Genomic DNA, 18,493 nt, shown 5'->3' on the forward strand with positions numbered 1-18,493 from the left:
CTGAAGACACTGTTGATCATGGGCATGGGTGGGGAGGGAGGAGGAACCTCACTGTCCCTTGGGTCTTTCAGCCCCTCTGGAGGGAATGTCGATGGAGAAGTGGGGGGCGAGCTCCTCAGCTGTGTCCTTCATGTAATACCATTAATAAAAAAAATCCGTTTCAGTCAGTCTGTGGAATAAACTTTATTTCCTGTTAAAAGCTAAAGCTGCTAAACAAAAGTAGGAAGCTAAACATTAATGGATACACAACACATTTCTAACTGCGAGGCACATTACCTTGCAGTCAGCTACAGCGTATCAGCTCCACCTTTTTGAGTCAGCTGAAACAGATACAGTTGCTCTCAATTGTCAGGATACCCTGCACCATGCAGTTAAATTTTACCAGGCATCTCAGCATGCAGAAAAGCATTCACATCGCAGCATTTTCTGTAGAAACCTATTTACATTTGAAAACCATTCCTATTTACATGGAAAACCATACCTTCTCGAACTGCTCCACGTTAAGATGAAGGATTTTAAGTTGGAACTGGAACCCTGGAAGTAGTTCACTTCTTTATTTGAGTTCATAACCTGCTAATGTTACAAGTGATGTAAAAGGTAAGTTCAGACGTACTCCTTGTTGCTTATGATCGTCTCAGAGTCTTTGGTGTAAATGTGCTGCTGATGAGCTGCCCGGCCTGCTGAATATGCGTATTTGCTTGTACTGTAAATTAAGAAAAGAAAAAAAAAAAAAAAAAGATACAATATAATAGGTATTACACACACGTCCACAGTTTCAGGTACTCAGGAAGTTACTCATTTAGGTCTGTATCCAACCCACCAATAGCGCATCCTTCACAAAGGTGCAGAAATTAGAGACCTATTGTTCTCATCAGTCTCATAGCTAAGGGGAAAGAGATGGGCTCTTCGACAGCTTTTAATACAGGAATCAAGATGATGAGAAAGGAAAACAGAACTGTCTTCAGACAGCCCCTTCAGCTGTCATTCATCATGTTGAACTTCCATTTCATGCATCTGTTTTACCTGATTTTCAAGGTATTTCAGGATATTTGGTACTTCGTATCAAAGTATGGTGAGCAAGACCTGAGTCCAATATGGCTGATGACATATTACCATAAAACTGATATGGATTCATATTAGACAATGGAGTATCAGAGGAACACTTTCTCTTATTATGTGTTTTGACGTAACTTTCCTGAGATTAACCACAGCAGCAGTGAGCATGCTTCTCCCTACCATGTTACCCCATCTCAGGCCTAGAAAGTACAGCCTCCGAGCCGCTTGGGTTCTTCTGGGCAGACACGGAGCTCTGCCGTCTTTGACAATTTCATCCCTCTCCTTCAGAAAGGCACCTTCTATATGTTTGAATAATTCAAGATGGAAAAAAAATCTAGGCAAAATTAACTGTTGAGGCCAGAAATCTCAACTTTTCTGATTTGATGCACTACAAGACATTTCCATAAGGAACAAGAGAAAAATCATATGCATCTAACAATCAATTGGTTATGCTTTGGGAAGGAAAGGCCATTACACTTTCTGCAAAATAAATGGCATTTGAATGGTTTAATAGTAGCGAGTATTGCAGAGAAACTTGATTATAACACACTATATTCTTTGATACACTTTCATTTTGGCAATAGATAGTTCCCTCTTTCACTGCTCATTTTCATCATGTAGATCTCAGAACCATGAACAGTAACCAGAACTACCACCTACGGGTTGCAGGTGACGGCTCATGATGAAGTATTGACACGTACACTACTCGGGAGGTACAAGTATTTGGTACAGCATCCCCTGCCATCACAAGTCTGTGACATGCCATAGCACTGAATTAATAGGTACGATTTCCCATTTGTACTTTATATGGCTACAGGTTTATACTGGGGGGAGGTGGCGGGGGGGAGAGAGAATAGTACAGAGATAGAAAATGGTATATGATTGACAGCTACTATTTAAACTGATGAATCCAAGATTACCTGTAGTCCTGTTTTTTCCTCGCTTTGCATGAACAGGTCAGTAAGATCCCACCAAGCATATAAAGAACAGATCCAGCCCAGCCTAAGTACAGAGCCTGTCCTAGTTCATACCTGAAACATGAAAGGTCTTATGAAAACAGCATAACACAGGATCACAAAGCCATTATTTTAGACTGAGCCATAAGGTGCACAAATCATGCAAACAAGTGAATTCTAGTTTGCACAGAAACCAGCTAATTGAAAGGTACTTCAACAGATAACAGAGGAGAACAGATCTGGCTCTGTGTCTGTTCAGTAAAACTCTTACATGTGTAAGTGCTCTGCCAAGTTAGTGACAGAACATGAAAGTATTAAGCAACATAAAGATAAGTAGCAATAACTACTTGCATTTATTTAATAAATTGTTGATAATAAATGATAATGTGCAGTCTACAAAACTTATTTTGCCCTCGTGTCAGCTGCACCACTAAAGTCATGTTGTAAAACTGAATGTTTTGGACCTCCCTCTCTGTGTCATTTAAAAGGCTGACCATAGAAATAATGATGCTAGATAAGCTACATATAGCTATTTGTACAGGGCTGGTTTTCAAACTCCTATATCCTAAAGCATATTCAGCACTTTCTGTGTTTATATGGCTGAAATACATTTATGAGTAGTCCCAAGTTGAAAAATAATAGGTACCCACCCATCTTACTGTACAAAAGACATTTCAGGAAACCTCCTGGCCCAGTCTAAGAAACTCACTGATAATTAATTAAACCCAAAGACCAGACACAGTTGAGCCTGGGAAAATCTGGCCAGAGTTTTGCAATAAGAGGAAAACAAACTTTCACATTTGGACAAAGACTATATTCACAATATGGCAGTACTTCTGCAGCCTGAGATGCCTGATATAAGGGCAAAGTAAGTGTCATGGATTGCGTAGAAGGCATACTGAAAACAGATATGTGTGTTTTCTTTGCACTTGTAAACACAAAAACATTATTTTAAAGCGTTGAGGTTTCCGACTCCAGATTTAATTGCTAACAGGATGGTTTCAGAGTTTACACAGGTTCACTGCTCGCCATGTTCTTATTGCACATCAGAACCACAAGGTCTCCACTGTTTTAGGGACTTTTCAAATACTGAATGAGGAGACAACCATTATCTCAAAAAAAAAAAAAAAACAACAAACCACAAACAAAAACAAAAACCAAAACAAAACAGGAGTGCAAGTTGCTGGAGAAATACTAAGGAACAATCAGAGAGTGCTGCCCAGTGCACGAAATCATCTCTACTCGCTAGTCACCTATGGACGGGAAAGTATGTAGGAAGGATCTGCAGAACTTAGGTGGCCTTCAGAGCTGTATGACACATTCCTCTAAGAACTAATAATGGTTAACTTATTATTTTGCTGAAGTCAGGCCAAAAAAAACGCGTTCTGAAAAAACAGATCTACCAGGTTCTTAAGAGTGAAGATCAATACTGGCCTGCAATCGAACCTAAACATGTCTCACAGAGTCCAAGGAGCACAAACTTCCTCAAGAGTATGTCTGGCTTTACCAATGATCAACATTAATTCTCGAAGAACTGCTCGATGAATCAATACTCTTAAACATGAAGTTTAGATATTAAAAGAAGAGATCTCTTTAGCTACTGAATGCAAACAATCTGGTAACTGATTAACATGCATCAATGTTGAAGTCCCAGATAACTATAAAACTCACTAACTAACCCACTAACTGAAATTCCTTATCAACAGTTGTTTCGGTCTTCTAACGTATTTATTACCCTTCATATAATTCTCTGAAGGGGATATAAAACAACAAAAAAGTATTCACAACTGCAATTTCTTTGTAAGTGTTTGTTTGAAAACACCAGGAAAACTGACAAACATCCAAAGCAATTGCTTGAAGTACTTTGATTCATAACAAAGCACTTCACCTCTGATTTCCCTGAACTGATTCTCAGGCAGAAAGCCACAAAACACTTCAAATACAATCCCAGCAACTAAAGATTTATAGCTTACTGATCTAAAAATTATATACTTGGTAGAGGTACTGGTAAATTATAGATGTCCTTTTCCCCAAACCAGTTCTCTCATGTTCTGCAGACAATCTATTAAGTTTCCCTCTCCTTTTTTCCTCATCTGTGAAGGAGAGGCCCGTCCACCTCTACCCTTGTTCCTCATTGCTCCATCTATTGACCTAGATAAGGTGCCATAAGCGGGCATTTGGTTTTGAAGACTGTTGCTTTTGTATCACACAAGAATAAGGGCTTTTATACCTCGAAACTTGTTGCGCGTAACGGTATGACCTGGTAGTCCCACATACTTTGCCTCATTTTAATTCATATGGCAAACAAATGTCAAGCAGTTAATATATAGTGAAAAATACTCTTTGACTTCTTTAAGACAAGCAGCACACTCCAATGACGTCTCTCAGCTATCTGCAGGTCACTGGTACGCAGCTCAGGCTGGTTTCTGTACGCTTTTTCATTTGCTTGTACATCTGAGCATTGTGTTCCAGCCATAGCTAGAATTTTTTATCTCTTTTGGTCTAAATGCCAAAGAAAATTAAGACTTTTACCTTTTCTTCTTCATAGCATTGAGATGTGCACTTAACTGAGTCTCACAGGAAAATGTAAACACAGTACAGAAACCTCTCAACTGCAGGGTTGATATTCCCCTCATTCACTAAACCTTCCAGAAGAGAACTCTCCTCCGTCCCCACCAACATCTCTGATGTGAATAGATTCCCTACAGACAATTTTTCCCCCTGTAGAACTGGATAACAGGATCCATCCAGGTTCCGAAACTCTGGAGCAGCTGAGGTCAGTGCAGCTGTCTGTACCATGTGATGGAGTTTGGTATGACAGAGCTATTAACTTACTTGGTTCCAGCATATAATGGGTCAAAAAACTGAGCAGTAATCATTGCAGCATACCAAGAAATAGCCACCATGGAGCAGAGACCTATCAGAAAAAATTCAGAAAACACACAGGTGAGTGACTCATTTAATGGCTGTAACAGCTTTAAACCAAGAAAAAGTGTCCATCTCATTTAGTCTGGCTGTGAAAGCAACACAAACACTGATAGTGTTCTCATTTCAGCCTCCATATTACCTCCTAAGATAAACAGAAATCCTCCCGTGACAGTAAACTTCATTTTTCCATCTTCATCGCTCAACCCAATGTTTGTGCACTTCAAACCAAGCAGCGCGAGTACTGAAGCTATGAATCCCAGAAGGATGGAAGCAATCATCAAGGCACGGCATGCCTGAACATGAACTAAGACAGAAAAAGAGAAAGCAAATCAGGGTCTATACAGAAATTAAATTAATCTTGTGCTGAAAAAAGAAAAGTGATTAGAGGGAGTGACAAAATTAGCAGGAGCAGTAATGAGTGAATCTTGTCCAACTTTATTTGGTTCGGAGAAGCATCCAAACCCCAGAGTGTTTAGCCTTCAAGTCAATCAGATTCCAGAGTTGAACTGCAGTTATACTTTATAAGCTCAGTAAATCCTCTTGGGCCTTTAGTAAACCCTGACAAATTATAGCAAGCTCTTTTTAGTGTATATCTTTAAGTCCTGGGAAAACAGGTAGTGGTCTACATGGTCATTTATAAGAGCAGAAATCAGCCTCCTAGTCACAATTCCTGGTGAGTTCCTTACCCCTGTACCACAAGAGCACACATGACACCTCTGAACTTCTGGTCCTGGCCAAGGTGTGTGGGGCTCTGGCACTACAGGAAAATTGGAAAAATGTGCCAGCTTTGCTACTTCCAGTGAAAGATGGGAAAGAAAATGCTTGAGTTAGCAGTGCACATTAAACTCTGAGTGGGGGTAATGAAAGGGCGATGAGCGGATCCAAGAGCTGCAGCATTTCCTCCTCTCCTCCACAACACATACTCTATCAGAGAGATAACAGCTCACGTAAGCTCCTGGTCCTCACATTTAGGTATTGATCGCAAAAAAACTGGGACCAGATTATTAACCAGCCTAAGAATTCAGACAGGGACTTCAGGCCCCCTTAAAATGGCACCCTGGATTTGGCAAGTTCCAGGTCAAATGGCACCTTGGCACCTTCGCTACAAGATAAACATGCCAAATGTCACCAACCCGGCAGGTTTGGCTTCTAACTTTGATGGACTCGATGATCTTAAAGATCTTTTCCAACCTAAATGATCCCATGATTTTATGATTCTAACGACACATCAAAGGGGCCTGAGCTGGACTGGATCTGGACAGTCATGTCGTTGATGCCGCCGTTACAGCTCTTGCTCCCCGATCACTCCATGTCCTCCACGGTGACCTGCTCCCTGGCTCTGCAGTGGACTGAGCCCGTAACTCTCCAGACAACAAAATCCAGGCACAGAAACAGGAGGCAAAGTGAGAGATTCACACTTAGACTCAGGGAGCTGTAGAGCTTTATGTGGCTTAAGAGTATTGGTCCTGCAAGCCTCAGAGTTATGAAAAAATTTTAATAAGCAATCATGAGATAAATACTCAGAATTAAACAACAACATCGTCCAATGAATTAATGTTTTGTTAGGCATTAGTTTTAAATTTTGGGGGGAAAAAGTACAGACAGTAATAAAAGTGAAAAGACTGCCTCAAAGTACCATTAACTGTTCAAAGCTTTTGCCTGCAGAATTTACTGTCAGGACAAGCACTAAATGCCGATGCTGCTTTCTAGTTTGGGATCTTACACTTTGGCAGCAGGAATTACCCACGGCAGGGATGCAACAGGTCTTTGGGACTCCAGCAGTATTAGATGGGACTCCCCATCTCTTTCCAGGACAATATCTTCAGGCTTACTGCTTGCAAGCCAATGTCTGTGTTATTTTAATAGAAGAGATTTCATACCACATCCTCTTTGTACCACAATACAATAACCTCAACAGCCTTAACTGAGGAGCTTACTTCACAGTCCAGCCAGCTCCATGTTTTGTTGTCTTCATGTTAAAAATGAGCTTATTGAACAAGACATGAAGTCAGTTCATTTTATCAATCAATACTAATTGTAAGAAAATAGCCCAAATCCTGTCATTGGAAGAAACATCTATGGGGCCTCAAAACAAAACAAAACAAAACAAACAACAAGAAGTAAAGCATGTGGCAGCTAACTAATTGCTTTATATCAAATGCTTGACCAAGCTGTGACTACACAGGGCTTAGCTATACATCGTAGCCAGCCATGGTTTCAATCTTATGCAATATTGCTTTTAAAAAAGGTCTTCACTTCAAACATCCATGATTTGGGCTAATGGCTTGCTGAATTCAAAAGCTTTACATCTGTTTAAAAGAATCAAGTTGGATATTTCCCATGCACAAAACAAACAGACAAAAAAACAACAGAGGAATACCACATAGCTCAGCTGCCAACAAGGAAACCTTCATGGAAAATTTTTATGATCCTTCTGATGAGCGGTAACAAAGACACTTCTGTTGTGTTGGTTTTTTTTCTTTTCCCCCTCCCACCACTCCCTGGCACCTCCTGCTGCAGCAGTTTCAGCTGAGTTTCTAGACAGCAATTTGAAACACACCTAAGCTGACCATGACAATTTTCAGTCTGCCTTGGCTTGTATCTGCAAGTGCTACAGACATATCTTGGAGGGCCCACTGTTGGCTCAGCCCTTGTCACTAACAGCCCCACTTTCTTCATCTTCCCTTGCTTTTCCACTGTCCTCTCAGCTTTCTCTATAATTCAGTGTCTTCTAACTTTTTTCTTTTTTCAGTTCTCCGTTCTATAACTTTTTTCTCTACACTTCTGTAAGCTGCTTTTCCCTTCCCTCTGCCTATACCCCTCAAGTATACTGCCATCTTCTCAACAGCATAACTGATCTCCTCTTCAACTGATCAAATTTACTCTTCACAAATTCACTTTCAGAGCCTGACCTGTTCATTCATTTCCTGTCTGGTCCCATTTTTTTCCTTCTTGCTGACTCCACATTGTTATCTGCAGTTCTCCAGGAGCATTGCTGGTGCTTGCCTTCCTTTCTCCTTTGCTTTAGCACATCTACTCAGGATGCTCTTTTCTGGCCCCACCCTCCCCAATTTCTTTAAAACCCACTTTTTGCCTCAGCGGCTCCAAGATGCTGACCTGACGTGGCCCCGTTGCCCACATCTGCACACATGGGAGCCCCATGACACTCTCAGAGACAACACCCCACATAAATACATCAGCGAGAAGATGCTGCCTGGAGCCAGAGGCAGCAAGTGATGAACCAACCCCTGAGGTGGTTTGTACAAGAACAAAATGCACACTCATAAGGACTCTGATGAGGATAAAGTCTAATCGACATGATCCTGCTGTTGCTGCGTCTAAGTTTAAACAGGGTTATGTTCTTCTTAATACACATAGGCATTTTAGATAACACTGGAAGATAAAAAGAACAGATTATTCCCTAAATACATAAACAGTTTCAGAGAATTGCTGCACTAGTGTCAGAGCTGGTCAACAACATCAGTTTATTTCAAACAGAGAGAAAGTAAATTTAATACCCCATTCCCACTAATCCTATACTACATATCCTTCAGATTAGGAGTATTCTACCTATTTAGTTTAGTCATCTCCTAGTGTAGATTCAACTAAGTAGGAAGGCGGGTTTATTCTGGGATAAGTATCTACATACCGAATTATTCAAGATTAATACAAACTAGCTTTACTCTCTGTAAGCATGTTACTACCCACAGAATATTGCCTTGGTCAAGCATTTGAGGACAATCCGCAATTCTACTGAAGACCGATTACAGGAGCCAGGATACCTAAATTTCCTGGTATTTAGAGCCACATCCAACAAGGCATTAGCTAACAAGTCCTGACAAGTATATTAATTTATAACATATACTCATTGTATAACATACTCATAATGTTATAATATATATAATGTATATTCACTGTATTTAGTGCATTATCTATGCATTTTAGTCTCAACACACAAAACCCACTACCACTTCTTAGCTATAAATTGTATTTATTACCTATTATATGAAAATACTCCAGCTACAGTACATTAGCCATCAAGTAATGCAAAAGAGGGCCTACACAATAATTCCAAATAAACATGGAGCTGTCATAAGATGTGTTAAAAAATGTCTCCTACTAATTCCGCCCACAAGATACTAGAAAAGACACTACATCATATTTTAAATACCTATTAAAACAAATGTTTCAACAAGCGACTTCATTTGCCTTATTTTATAGCCTTTCCTACTGCGTGTGACACATTCTGCTGCTTAAGAGACTTTTATTACTTCAACCCACAAAATCCTTCCTGGCCAGCTATTTTCCAGTACTACCAGATTACCACAACAAAAGCCTTTCTACTTTTTTTTCCAACAAATTTTTAAGCAATATAATGTGCAAAGTCACGTACCAGGCAGCGCAAGCATAGAGTCAAATTCTCTGCAGTTGGACACTCCAGTGCTGTCTTCTGCACAGCTCTTCCACAGGTTTTCATACAAAGTAGACGTCGTGATCACACTACCATGTATACTGGAGACTTTCCAGTAATTATTCGGCAAAGTGGCTCCAATAATTGCCAACCCACCAAAACACAAAAGAAAACCAACTATTTCCAATGCAGCAGTCATGCTTGTGAGTAGTAACAGTTAAATATCCCTATAATTAGATTACAATCAAGTGAAGCCTTTGAGAAGCCTCCTTGCTGTTTTATCTCTAGGTTTCACTCCAAAATGAGGCTACCTTTGCTCTTTGCTCAACCCCAGAGATAAGGCTTACAGTGCATGACACTTAGAAGTGGGAGCAGTTCATGATAAAGATATTAGCATTTAAAAGAAATGACAATATTAGTTCTTTTTCTAATGAGAAGTGACAAAATGAGCCTCTTCTTAGTCTCAGCCTAGAAATTCCAGTCAGTATTTCTACAAAATATCTTGCACGAGCGATAATATTGGCAAATATTTTATTTCTGTCTCTCCTCCGAAGTCAGCTAGGGTTTACATGAGATTAAAATTGTTTGTAATTTTATTATTGATCTCAAAACAAAAAACATTACTGTGTTATTTTCTTGATGACTCAAGTATAAAAAAGCTTGAGAACAGGAACTTTATTCTGTTGCTAGAAAATTTAGCACATTTTTTAGAGTTAGGGTCGTAAGTAATCCATAGCAACTGCACTCAGCTTCTTTCAGGAAGGTTCAGTCTGTGGATGAGTGGTTTCCATTAATATTTTACAGTCCATTGATCTATAAACACATTCAATCTTTAAAAGAGTCACATTTACACTGGACTACAATTGTGATAGTGTATGTTTCACAGAAATGAAACGTAAGGGGAATGAATGAGCCAGTGTGTCAGACCTATCTCAAAAGGAATAAAATGATGAAAGAAAGCAGCTATGCGACAAATCATACACATTGGCTGATTGCATCTGTTTGTCAGAATATCTTAGTATTAACAAAAAAAATCTATTCTAGGCAAAGCAGAAGTATGTTCAACTTGGTTTACTTGCTTCTGCTCTTGCCTAGGCAAAATCATAAACTCATAGAATGGTTTGGGTTGGAAGGGACCTTACAGCTCATCTAGTTCCTCCCCCTGCCATGGGCAGGGACACCTTCCACCAGACCAGGTTGCCCAGAGCCCCATCCAGCCTGGCCCTGAACACAGCCAGGGATGGGGCAGATTCTCTGGGCAGGCTGTGCCAGGGCCTCACCACCCACATGGGGAAGAATTTCTTCCTTATATCTAATCTAAATCCACGGTCTTTCAGTTTAAAGCCATTACCCCTTGTCCTATCACCACATGCACTTGTAAAAAAAAAAGTCCCTCCCCAGCTTTCTGGTAGGTCCCCTTTAGGTACCAGAAGGCTGCAATAAGGTCTCCCTGGAGCGTTCTCTTCTCCAGGCTGCACTACCCCAAATGTCTCAGTCTGTCTTCAAAGGAGAAAGACTCAATACACATCACCCACTAATGTTAATACCCTTAAACTGCTTGTGTATCCAAATGGGGTTAACCATCTCTTGATAACCCGCTCTTATCTCCAGGAAGTGGAGTCAGAGTTTCTTCATAAAATAATCCTCCTGTGACGCAAGACAGTGACAGGTTCACGCCATTTACATGAATACTATCAGAAGAATTAGTCATTGAGAGAGTCACAACTTGCTTATAACAGATATCTGTTGGGTTTTGTTTTTCAAAATTCACTGGCCACTTTCACCTGATGCTGAAGGTTGGTAGTTTCAGATGCAAAATGATACTAGAGTGCCATCACAACATTTTTGTTCCCTTGGCATCCAAGAGGATCATTGCCATTGATTTAAACAGGAACAGATAGGGCAGCACAGCTGGTGTGAATCTGTGCAGCTCTGTATTTGCAATCTTTTAAAGAAACTAGATGGTATGTGGTAAGAATTGATCTTCTTGGGGGACTTTTACAGAATTCCCTCCTTCTGCTGAGTCACTGCAATCTGAAAAATGATGGAGTCATAAAATGGACATACTGTACCACTATACTGGAGTATCTGCATCCCATTAAAAGCCCTTGAGAGAGTTTCAAATTAATTTACTCATACACAGGTGCTACCCTGCTGAACTCAGCAAACACTTCTGCTGACAGGACTTTCAAAGTCAAGTTTAGTTGGGACCTTGAATTATGTGTCCCCAGATTTTATGCTGTTATGGATTAAAAAAAAATGAAGAATTTCATTTAAAAAATAATATCTCTTCTTGCTTAAGAAAGCTATTTCACCATGCAGTCATAATGTACACATATAAACAGAAAAGATTAAACTGCAGTCCTAGAATGCGTAAATTTTTCCTATATGGCACCAGACATTTCCATAATTCCCTTTAAGAAATCACTCTTCAATGGTGTTGAAGAACATAGAGTTATTCTTCACTAAATTTCAGAAACTATGGTTTGGTAAGCAATGGACATAACAGCAAATCTGCTCTGCAGAAGGCTCTGCATCAGCAGCGTAAAAGTGGAGGGGCTGATAGTTTCACATCAACACCATCCACTGCTTGGGAGATTTCTTCCAGATTTGTTCTAACCAGTCAATGGCTGGAAGTTTGGAAGTGCGTTCTTGGAGCACATTTCCCTGCTTTGCTTCATCCATAAAGAAACCAATTTGCACACTTCAAGACCACTCCACAATGCAAACCAAGAGCAGTAAATGGGAATTACTGGAAAAATAATTATACAAGTGCTTTTCGGATGTAAGTAAAATGCAAACATAGACATGCCAAGATGTGGCCATATGTGACCATGGCAATATAGGATGAAGGAGAGAAATTGCTCCTAGCCCCTCTGATATTCTCAAAACAGAGCGTATTTGAATGTAATAAGGTTGAGAGTGGGTTTACAGGCAGAAATAGTATTTTTTAAGAACAGATCAACCAATACAATTGGGAAAAAAATATACTCAAAACATTAACATTTTAAATGTTTGATCAACATGAGCTGTATCTTGTCCATCACTTCTGTAAATTTCTTTCAAGGCCCAGGAATGCTGGCTGAGCACGGTAAGAAGAGAAGCAGACCTGCAAGAGACATCAAGTACGCTGCAGGAGCCACATGAGGTCCCTGTCAGTTGGCATGAGGAACCCCACGCTGATTTTAGGTGACACACGGTTCTTTGAACAGCTGAAGATGATCTACCAAGCCCTGCCAACCAGGGGTCCTCTCTTCCAATTATGGGGGTCAGGGGAAGGGAGAGAAGAGAACCCCTGGGAGGGAACTGCTTCAGGTCACCAAAAACCCTTTTGCTCCTGGGGAATATTTTCTTTTCATGTTGGGTGTAATGAAACTGCATTTAAAGGAAAGGAAGCTTCCCACACTGGCTCTGCTTGTCTCTGTGACAGGGCTGAAACAGCTGTTTCTCCTTGTGGCAGATCTGCCGCACCATCGTAAGCATCAGTGCCACCTAGCTACCACGTATAAGAACTGGAGGATTGTTGGCCCCATCTCATCACTCTTTTCCAGAAATCGTATTGAAGTTTCTAGATGAAACTTAGGCAATCCCAGTATCTACACAGAGGCAGTCTTAGAGAGGAGCAGAATGGGTACCAGAACAGTATGAAAAGCTGACAGTGATGCAATGAGTAGTGTTTTTAAAATCCTTGGAAGCATATGATTAGCCTCCTTTTGAGGCCACAAATTCTGGCCTCATTACAGGATGCTGGCACTTATTCTCAAACTGGCACCATCGTTATGAAAGCATATGAGGCCACCAAAGCCAGGACTCTGGTGAAGAACCACAAATATGCTGAAATCTTGAGAGTTAACTGGAGATTTAAATTGTCGCATTTGCGAGATCTGCCTCCAGTTGGGCAGCTCTGACTTCAGTGGAGTCCATGTCTCTGTCAAGAAAAAGAAGCCTTCATACTCTATGAGACACGGTGTCTTTAAGTTTTGAGCATTGCGCATTGAGAATAAATCAGCTGGAAAGAGTCCAGACAAACAGCAATGACAGTAATAAGGGATCTATAAAACAGGAAAAGGCTTTAAGAAATTATTCCATGACATAACTCATAAAGTGACTGCACAATACTGAAAGTCGTAAAAGAATAAATGCAAAGTTCTGTTTAAGACAGAAGGCTTAACAAAATACCGGTTTTCAAAGGCTATATTGTTACTGTTTCTTACACTCACTTTTCTAAGGAAAGAACTTCAATGTCAGTCCTTCTTGACCAGGTGTTTACAGAAAGGTATTTATAAAATCCAAACAAATAATTTTCGGTCCCTACAAAGACAACTCTTTCTATTTGCAGCTAAACTACCCTGCTAGCATGGTCTACCTCAGAAAACACAAAAGCATCAGTAGCACAGATGTATTTCAATTTAAGCTGGTCACCTCTAAGAAATTCCAGAACAAACACACAGATTTAGCACAAAGTATCAAATAAGTCCTGGAATTTATAAGAAGTCCTGTCTTACACCAAAGCACAAGCAAGCACCAGAGCTCACTGACCTATGATCTGCTTATAGTTAAGAATTAGGCTGAGTTAAAAGATCCTATTTCTTCCAAAACAATAATAATAAACAAGTCTTAGATTTGTTGTATAGTACCCAACACAACAGAGGTGGCAATAAAGTCACAGCAGTTACCGAGCTGAATTGCAGGATGAAGCACATGGGTTTCGCTGGGGCCCTTTAACCTGCCTGCAAGAACCATGGGGCAAATCCTCTCCATACTAGACCCTCTGTGACAACCACGGTATATAAACCGTCCAGAAAGAAGGAATAACATTACACCCCTGGGTTTTACATACATATACCATGCACACTTACTGTCGGAACTCAACATGTAGAGAAATCGCTTGCACTGCACTGATCCGAAAGCAGCCGCCTCACAGTCCATCCACAGCCCTTCAGAGACCCAGCCTGCAGGAGCCGGCGCTGCTGCCGTGGCCGAAACCTTCCATGTGTTGGCCATGGTAGCAATAAGTACAATGGTAAATCCTGCTAAAGCCAGCAGAAATGCACAGATTTGTAGAGCAGACGATGCCATCCTGCTCATAGAAGTGGTTTTCAAAGAAGCCTCCCAAAACTTCTGATATTAGAAACCTGTTGAAACAGTTTATACACATACAGTATATCGAATTATCTTTATACAAGCCTGACCTTTAAGGCTACATCAAAAAGATGCCTGCCTACAAAATAACTTATCATATAAGGGAATTGTAGAAGAAGTCTCATTAAATGATTGGAATACTTAAATATCCTGTGACATCTGAGTATTTTCTTACGAACATTTTTGTTACCATATATGCTTACCACAAAAAAATACCAGCAGAGTAAAACCAGAGAACCCAAGTGAGGAATTCTCCAATTTGAATTTGCAATGTTTCACCTGTTCTTTACTTGTTTCCTAACTCAAAATTCTTTTAAAATTAAAACTATAAAATGCTTTAATGAATTATTCATCTCCCAATTACCATGCCTATCAATACAAATTTAAAACAAAATAAGTTTTGATACTCACGTTTACGATATGTTTCTAACCTGTTTCATCTACCTTCCTGCTAGACGCTGGTGTCAGCACTTTGTGGGGCTCAGTTTGATCAAACAAGTGCAAGTTTCGTACTCTTCAGGACCTTTCCCCCTGTTCTAAAAATCAAGGACCTGCGGCCAAAGCTCTGCCTGACTGTTGCACAAAGGCTCGGGCATGGCTTTTGGCTACAGTGAAGTTTCACTGAAATGGACAACTCAAGTACGAAAATTACAGCAAAATCATGTAAGTTGGTACCAAAGATGCTCAGATTAACCTGGCAACTATTGGCACATAACGTGTTTTGTCACTGCCGCTGAGCTGCCCATGCACCAGCAGATTCCAAAGCAATACAGAAAAATACTATTACAATTTTCACAATTATTATTTTGCTTGAAAAGTTTGTTGCTCTTGTCACCCAGACACTGTTTTCATGAAGAATAAAAAGCAAATTCAAGCCTCCTCCTATAATCATTCATTTAAAATGACTGCAACACTTGGAATTTGTTTGCACAAGGAAATAAGGATTAAGTTTATTCCACTCTTTAAAATGTGCATATTCCACTATAAAATTTGAACCTCACATTTGAGGAGGGAGCATTTGTCTCTCAAGTGATTGTCTAACATTTTCAAAACACATATAACTGTCAGAAAATATGTGAAACAAATTATAAATTTAAATTAAGCAATAAATTCAAGCAAATTTCGCACCACATGGGCAGGCCAATAATCCAAATGAACGTTTCTGCCTTTTGCACAGGTATGAGCCATGCAATCACAACTAATTCCTGAAAGAAGATAAAACTATATGCCCTGCACCATCACTGTGGGTAGGACATACGTCAAAACTGTAAACACACACTTCTCATTAAAATACAATAACTTAAAATATCATGGGTTTCAAAGTGAGGAAGTTTTGAAACTAGGCTTTGCAAATACAGAATAACAATTTTCATCCACCCTGACCCAAAATGTGCCATGTTATAGCAGGAGTACAAATCCCACTGTAAGAGTCCTTCTCCCCACCTTAAAATGCCTGTCCTGTAGTGATGAGCCTGTTAGGCACGACACGACATCCGTGAGCTCCTCACTGTGGGCAACTCCTCTCCAGAAAGGTGCACGTGTGGTCTGAATGTCGATGGTGACATTTCAATTCGATACACAGGGAGATGTAAAGTGGCAAGGAGAATAAACTTTGACAGCATGAACACACGGTGCACAACAGACCAACTGAAAGGTGTTTTATTTTCCAGATCTTCTTAAGACAAGCATGCAAAGAAAACCTTTACTACTTGGAAAGCAAAGCGTACAGTGTTGGTATTTGAATTCTTAGGGGCCAGAGAGTGGGGCTGGTGTCCCAGTGAGGTTTGAGAGCCCCATGATGGGTCAACCTATCGATAGGCCACAAAAGAAAGGAGCAGAAATGCACACCTCCAGGGGGTAAAACAAAGGTCGGGGCGGGGGGAAAGAAGTAGGAGAGTGTTTGCTTGTTTAAAAAAATCAGTTTTCTTTATATTCTTTGTATTTCCCTGGCAGCATTCAATCCCTGCCATCAGTAACCAGCGCAGTGGATCGCATTAACAAACAGAACTGTTTGTGATATCAGATGTGCCCTGAGGCAGGACAGACCTTCCTGGCCCCTGGCCAAAGGAGCTCCAGCAGCCCAGGATGGCTCTACAACTGCCTCACTGCTGTTGTTCCTCCTTTCTTTGCCTTCTGCTGCCCCAAGGAGCAACCCGCACTCATCCCTTCCTGTGTCTGCAAAACCCAATGGGACAGTCCCGACAAAACCATATTCCCTCTGGGACACAGGTCACGCACAAGGCTGAGTACCCACATGGTGGTGATGATGACTTTTTATTGCTTCTGCAGTTTTAATTATAAAAGGAACACCGCCAAAACATATTGTTTTATCAGGGTAAGGGTTTGCTAATAGAAACCATCTGCAAAAGAGAAGCTTTCAAAAGCAAACAGCTTGTTCCTTCAACTGACACCACATCTGTCCACCTCTTTCAACATGCACCAGGTACACCCCACCCATTCGGGGCTCGCTCATACCAGCTGCCAGATGCTGTCACTGGTCATAGATTTGAGATCATGACAATTACGCTTTGCAGCTGTCCAGAGGAGAACAACCATAAGCCAAACCCAGATAAATACATAAAGCCCAGAGCATCGTCCCTCGCAAATTGCACATATATGTTACATACAACTAAGAGCTTTAATGTGATAAAAACAAGCCCTGGTGGAGCCAAAATTTCACCTAAACATTAAAAACAGCACAGCCAAAATCTATGTGGTTTGAACAGAGGACAGAAAGAGTTAACAAAGAAAAATATTTAAGTCACTTAAACAAACAAATCACTCCTGATAAGGTCTCTGGATACAAAAACAAGCGATAGAAGTGTCTAATCTGGAAAGTTTAAAAACTCCTACCTTTTTTTTTTTTCATTTTGTTACATAGAAAACCAGAGACAAAGCACAGATTACAATGCTGGTTTCATTTACATATGTATATATAGATTTTTAACACCAGCAATGTATTTGACCCTGCTAATCTTTTCTTAGTTCAAGAAAATTCTGAGGCTGACCCACGGTGCAATCAGAAAGAGATAAAATGCAGATTTAAATACTGTACTAAACCACTTAGAGCAGTTTCCCACCACAAGCTTACAGAGGTTTCTTCAGGTCAGAGTCTGACCTTGAGTGGAGAAGGCAAACCCTTTCAACTCCTTCACTACTTGTTAAATAAAATAAATAAATAAAAAAGAGGAACAATATCACTTCAGTTCCTCTCCAGTTCCAACGGATTTGACTTTGTCACTGTTCCTGAAGTCGCTGTAACTTATTAAGGAAGACCGAGCAGATGAGGCCCTCTATAGACAGACAGGAGCAGCCTCCCGTTCTTAAGCCCTATTCCTCATGGGGGGACTTTAACCACCCCAATATCTGTTGGACAGACAGCACAGCAGGGCATAAGCAATTCAGGAGGTTCCTGGAATTAGTTGATGATAACTTTCTTCTCCAAGAGATAGAGAAGCCAATGAGGAGAAGCGCTATGCTGGACCTTGTTCTCAGCAACAAGGAGAGGCTGGTGGGGAATGTGAAGCCCAATAGCAGACCTGGCTGCAATGACCATGAAATGGTGGAGCTCAAGATCCTTAAGGCAGAAACAAGACCACACGGCAAGCTCACTACCCTGCACTTCATAGAGCAGACTTCAGCCTCTTCAGGGATCTGCTTGGCAGAGTACAAAGGGATAAAGCCCTGGAGGGAAGAGGGGCCCAGGAAAGCTGGTTAATATTCAGGGATCACCTCCTCCATGCTCAGGAGCGATGCATCCCAACAAAGAAGTCAGGCAAAAACACCAGGAGGTCTGCAGAGATTAATAAGGAGCTCTGGAGAGGTGGGCCTGGGAGAACCTCATGAAGCTCAACAAGGCCAAGTGCAAGGTTCTGCACAGGGGTCAGGGCAATCCCAAGCACAGAGACAGGCTGGGCAGAGAATGGACTGAGAGTAGCCCTGAGGAGAAGGACTTGGCAGTGTTGGTTGATGAGAAGCTCAGCATGATGCAGCAATGTGC

General features: G+C 40.8%; 1 protein-coding gene across 1 annotated transcript; it reads right to left on the reverse strand.

Annotated features, from left to right (window-relative positions):
* Positions 1–603: 603 nt before the first annotated feature.
* Positions 604–14,430, reverse strand: LOC309441265 (claudin-19-like; the record flags this gene model as incomplete). The annotated part of the gene is made up of 5 exons (XM_082055894.1): positions 604–703; positions 1,977–2,087; positions 4,848–4,929; positions 5,080–5,244; positions 14,211–14,430. 5 exons carry the CDS (start codon positions 14,428–14,430, stop codon positions 604–606), a joined length of 678 nt encoding a protein of 225 aa, XP_081912020.1.
* Between the last annotated feature and the right edge of the window lie 4,063 nt (positions 14,431–18,493).

This window comes from Streptopelia decaocto (genome assembly GCF_964273445.1).
Source record: "Streptopelia decaocto genome assembly, chromosome: 6".
NCBI classification, from domain to species: Eukaryota; Metazoa; Chordata; class Aves; order Columbiformes; family Columbidae; genus Streptopelia; species Streptopelia decaocto.